We start from the raw sequence: 6,000 nt of genomic DNA on the forward strand, positions 1-6,000 counted from the left end.
TGCGTACGATTTTTATACCTTTCATGAAAATGAAATGGTATATTAGTTTTTTCACGAATCTCAAAATTGTAAGTCCTTAAAGAAAAGATATACCCACCATTAAAAGTATACTGAAATGATCAGGATGAAGAGCTGAGTTGATTTAGCCATGTCCGTCTGTCTGTTTGTATGCAAACTAGTCCCTCAATTTCTGAGATATCTCAACAAAATTTGGTGAGCGGGTATATTTAGGTGTCCGATTAGACATTTGTCGGAACCGGCCGGATTGGACCACTATAGCAAATATCCTCAATTTATCAGATTGAAGCTTCAAACATCACCATATACATTCGTATATTGCACATATTGTTGTCTGAGAAAATGAATGAGATCGGTCGTATATATAGTATTTATCTCCCACAACCAATTGTTCAGATAAGAAACTTTTCGTAATCTCTGCCCCATTTTAACAGCTAGAAGCTTCAAATTTCACCAAATGATTAGGTATATAGCATAAAAAAATGTAAGGCGCGATAACCTCCGAAAAGATCTAAGGCCGAGCTTCTCTTCCAATTTGCGTCATGCTCCTCTTTATTTTCCCTACAAATTGGCCGGACGGCACCTACATGTTGTATGCCGACTTCGAACGGCACCTGCAAAGCAGATGAGTTTTCACTGAGAGCTTTTCATGGCAGAAATACACCCGGAGCTTGCCAAACACTGCCGAGGGGCGAGTATATAGCATATATGTCTGAAAAAATCATAGAGATTGGTGGTATATATAGTGCATACCCCATATAAACTGTAATTTCTGCCCCCTTTTTAACAGCTAGAAGCTTCTAATTTCATCAAATACTTACGTCTACCTCATATATTGTTGAACTATGTGATTCATGGTCATAGTTTTTTCATGCAGACCTCAAAAAACGTAAAACTTTGCATCCTCACACAAAGTACCTACCTATTTCTTTATTTTTATATTTATCTTAATAATCGCTTAGGTATGTACATACATCTGTTTACTATATCTTATACAGCCGATTATTTGAATATTACGAATGGGATAAGAGATTATTTTTCAGCCGCATTAATGAAATATATGAAGTCTTCGGCACAGCCGAAGACAGTCCCGTCCTTACTTGGTTTTTTTTTTTTTGATATAGTATAGAATTTTACCGACTCTTTGAGCATGACTTTATAGGCCGAACATTCGGCGAACATTTCGCCCGCATATTTGTAGCTTTGTTTTATACAACTCGATGATTTTTTAAAGAAATATATTAATTAAATCTTTGATTTTGAATTTCAATTATTTATTTATAGGATTACACACAGTTCTTTGCTAAAAATGCGATAAATAGCTGTTATCCCAGCTACAAAGTACCACCAGGCACACAACATATGTTAGCCTAAAAACGCAATGCATTGAATTAATGAACGGACCCTGGAAATAAGCTGTAAACACAAAACACAACTAAAAAATTAAAAAAAAAAAAAGAATATTGTACAAACAATATGCACAGAAAAAAACTTACACAAAAAGTTTACAAAAAAAAAAATATATGTATATATTATTAACGAAAAAAAAAATGTTACTAATTGGACATTTAAAACGAAATAATGAAACATCAACTAATCACGAACTAACCAAAAAAAAATTGATTCCTATATTATATATATATATAAAATTTAAAGCATTAAAACAAAAAAAAAATAGGTACGCCAAACATAAACTAACGAATTTTGTTCTCAAATGTGTACATGATCGTCAGAAAAAAAGAACAAACAAACGAAATGCTTTGGAGGATATCAAAAAAAAAAAAAAAACTTTTGTGCAAACGTATGCTGTGTGCAGATCTCTGCTCAATACTGCGCTTGTGTATGTTAAAAACTGCAAAATGATACACGGAACCCAACACCACAATACAACTACGCATACCCAGACTGTTTTGAGCGTTAAATGTCACACAAAGCGTAACGGCAACAAAAGAATAACCAAAGCATTAACATTTTGTTTTTTTCACTATTATAAGTTTTAATTTTTGTTTTGTAAAAAGCCTTATACTCATGAACTGATAAGACTTGTGCGGTTTTTTGTAATATGATTTTTAGCTTTATGCTGTGCTTTGGTGCAGATTTTTGAATTCAACATATTCACCATGCATGGTAAGATATTGTATGCCATCAAAGATCTACCGATTATGCGCATTTTTAACAGTGCTTGTTTTAACTACAATTGACTTAACTTTGGTCTAACCCTGGTACTTTGGCCACTGGCTGAAGTGCTAGGCTTAAACATAGTTCAATTCTGGACGTAGCTTAAACTCGTGCTCCAAAAAGTGCGCCTTTGTAGGTAGTATATTGTTAAAATGTATATGAATTCAACATACTCACCATGCATGGTGAGAAATTGTATGCTTTCAAAGATCTACCGCTTATGCTCATTTTTAACGGTGCTTGTTTTAAATACAATTGAGTTAACTTTGGTCTAACCCTGGTACTTTGGCCACTGGCTGAAGTGCTAGGCTTAAACATAGTTCAATTCTAGACGTAGCTTATACTCGTGCTCCAAAAGTGCGCTTTTGTAGGTAGAATATTGTTAAAATTTATATTTCAAAAAATTAGATAATGCTTTTCAGTTCAAAAGTATAAATGTTTGAATTTATATTGTAGTATTTTTTTATAATTTTTGTTTTTTGTTTTTTTTTTTAATTATATGTGGTGAATTTGCTATAATTTGCATGCACACTAGTGTATGGTGAATTATGGTAAAAGCGAAATTACAAATTTTTTTTTTTTTTTTTTTTGTATATTGAAGAAAAAACAAAAACAACGTTCACTCGATGTAAATTAATTTAGCATACATAAATACTTGGATACTCGAAAAAATGTGAAATTTTACATAATTTTTTTGAGTACATGAAGCGCGTTTAACGAAGACCTTAACGCTTCGAAGGAGATTAGTGTTTTCAAAAAGTTGAAAGAACAAAAATAACTGAAAACAAAAAAAAACTTTCACTGAAAAAAATATTTTCCTTATTAGATAAGGAAAAATTAAATAAAAAATTGTTGCGGACTTTGGCAAATTGTTTAACGGCTATGATTTCGATTTAATGGCAAATATTTAAATTATTTAATCAAAGCAACTTTTTGAACGAGAAAAGTTCTGAAGTTGACTTTATAATTTTTTTTCAAAAATTTATAATTAATTTTTCAATGCATTAATTTGCATAAAAAAATTGTTTGTTTTTAATAAATTTAACTTTCAACTCGTTATTGCATACAAAAAACACAAAAAAAAAAATATACTAAAAAATTAATAATAAAGATTTCCATTTATTATTATATGAACAAGAGGATACATATAATAAAAAAAGAGCATACTTAGAATTAAAAAAGAGCATACTTAGCTATATGGTAATTTAAGTAGAAATTGTAAGCAAGGTTTGCATACATATGCCAGCTGTTAACTTATGTATACACTTAAAAAAAAATGCATGTGTATTGGAATATATGAAAATAAACACTAAAAATGTTTATAAAATTATTTAGTATTCATTTAGACACTGTTTTTATTCAAAAAAATGAATGAAAACGAAATTTTATTCGAAAAGAATAAAAGAAAACGTAAAAACTAAGACGAATTAAAATAAATAAAAATATAAAATCATTGCATGTCCTCTCAGTGTATATACACTTTTGTATGTATGCACATATGTGCCGTTGGCGCCGATTTCCTACCGGTCATGTCAGTGTTTGCTCTGAGAGCTGTAACTCTTTAACACCCAGGATGCCAATATAGTTGTTAGAGCGCACAAACTTGCCGCAGTTAACCGTTGTACAATGCACTCATATGTACGTACACTGATGTGTTATATACACTGAAAAAAAAAAACAAAAAGCTTCACCATTTTATTACTTTAAATCCATAAAAATATGTAAAAAAAAAAATAAAAATGTTACCCTGGAAAACGACCTACCTGCAAATGTATAACCGGCTTAACGACACAATTTTGACGATTAAAAACAAAATAAAAAATGGAAATTCAAAAATTCCAAAAAAATAATTTATATATATACACAAAGAAACGAAAAGTGTATGTACAACACTTGTACATACTGATAATTACGTTTTCATAGCGCATGATTTTTATATCAACTCATAAAAATCAGCTAATACTATGGAAAAACGCAATCAAAACATGTAAAATTTATTTATGCATGAAAAACCGAAAAAAACGAGACAATTATTTACATAATCTTACGACCTTAACATATACACACACTCTAACTTGTCTCCAATACTACTTATGATAATGAATTTCGTAATAACAATAAACGAACAACCCAAACCAAAAAAAAAAAAAAAAACAAAAACTAAAAAAACCGAATTTACATTATTCTCTTGTTGTGCATTTGCAATATTTTGTTTCTTAACAAACGAAATTTGTAATGTGCTAACAAAAACAAAATGCATTAATAACATCTAAATGCATTACATAATACAATTTGTATATGTATCTGAAGCCTCCAATTGACTGTACATTGTAAAAAATGTGATTAGTTGATGGATGATTATAAAGATTATACACAAAATTATATTAACTTGAAAATTTTTGAAATTAAATAAATGTAAATTTGTAAATCTCTCTCTGACCAGCAGGAGAAAAAAAATTGTTTTTATTTATTTTTATTTCATGGAAGGTAAAAAAATATTTATAGGTAAGTATAAATGTATATATTGTAACGAATTTAGGGAAATTCCGCTTATTAAAAACCTTCTGCTAACGTTCGAAGCGCTAAACTGTTGAATAAATCACTCCAATATTCAGTATTGCAAACTGGTCTTTATTTAGTTTACTTTGGGAGTAGTACTTCACAACTGATTACTCAGCTTTCGCTGCCTTTATACTCTCCGTTGCTTCGTTCGCATATTTCTCCTAAGGTCTAGACGTTTCACCTTCTAGAACTTTTGTATCTCCTTCTTGGTTAACATCCCATCTATATATATGTATATTTGTAGTTTATGCGTTTCTCATAGTCATATGCGTGTGTATGTGTGAGTAACTACTTCGGCTGATGACTACATATTTGTGTGTGTGAGATATGTATCTCTTCGTCGCCTTCTACATAAGAGTGGCTGCTTTATTTGTGTTGCGCATTTATTTAAGCAACTTAGTGATGCTAATATTCGTCACAATATGTATATAAGCGCCGAACCAGGCTCAGTAGTAAAGCTCTTAAAAATATCAGTGTAATTCGATTAATCGAATAATCGGATATCCATCATTCCATTTTAGATTTTTAAAAGCTTAATTTCACTATTCGAATAATTTATTTCTTTAGATTGTTCAAATAATCGCAACTTAACAATTTATTAGAGTTTCAAAATCGAATTTCGAATTTTTGTGAAGTCCCTGTAGGGAAAATCTCTAGTTCAAAACTTGTGTGCTTCTAGTGCATTCCGAAACAGTACCAGTTCGCCTTCAATCTCTTTTACATGTTTCACCTGGCAAATTCAACACAGCGACGTTATAGGGGGTGCAAATTGTCCCCGTTGCATTCTCTTTTCACTGGTTGTGAACTAGATAAAAAAAATTCACTTTAGAACTAGTTGTTTTTTAGCACTTTTTGAATAATTCCGAACTAGTTTAGAAAATTAAAGCTAAGATCTAGTTCTTTTCTCTGTACTCCGAGCCGCACCCAAATTTCACATGTTGCTTCTAGTACGATATTATCCTGTTTTCGATAGTTCCGAACCGTTGACTAAGTGTTGGAAAAAAGGGAGCATACTCATAGCCGAAGCTCCTTAAAGCTGGCAGCAGTGTTTTTATGTTGGTCGCCTATTTCTCAAATAAATGTGTCAAATGTGAAATATAAAAATCCAAACCGGCGATTTTATAACTGGAGAAAATCTAGTTATTAGCGAACTAGTACTTATTTGGTACTTTAGTCCTCTAGTCTCGAACCATATATTTGTATCACTACACTTTATAATGAGAAAATGCTACTTTACATTGA

At 30.9% G+C, this 6,000-nt stretch overlaps 1 protein-coding gene across 3 annotated transcripts in view; it reads left to right on the plus strand.

Annotated features, from left to right (window-relative positions):
• Nucleotides 1–4,032, plus strand: part of LOC137252587 (microtubule-associated protein futsch) — a 272,733-nt gene extending 268,701 nt beyond the window's left edge. For all 3 annotated transcript variants that reach the window (XM_067788552.1, XM_067788551.1, XM_067788550.1), the window contains one exon: nt 1,303–4,032. In XM_067788552.1, the coding sequence (XP_067644653.1) occupies nt 1,303–1,392 (90 nt within the window). In that variant the 3' untranslated portion in view covers nt 1,393–4,032. The remainder of the gene's footprint in view (nt 1–1,302) is intronic.
• The last annotated feature ends 1,968 nt before the right edge of the window (nt 4,033–6,000 follow it).

The sequence above is a fragment of the Eurosta solidaginis genome, chromosome 5 (assembly GCF_040869045.1).
Source record: "Eurosta solidaginis isolate ZX-2024a chromosome 5, ASM4086904v1, whole genome shotgun sequence".
Classification (NCBI taxonomy): Eukaryota; Metazoa; Arthropoda; class Insecta; order Diptera; family Tephritidae; genus Eurosta; species Eurosta solidaginis.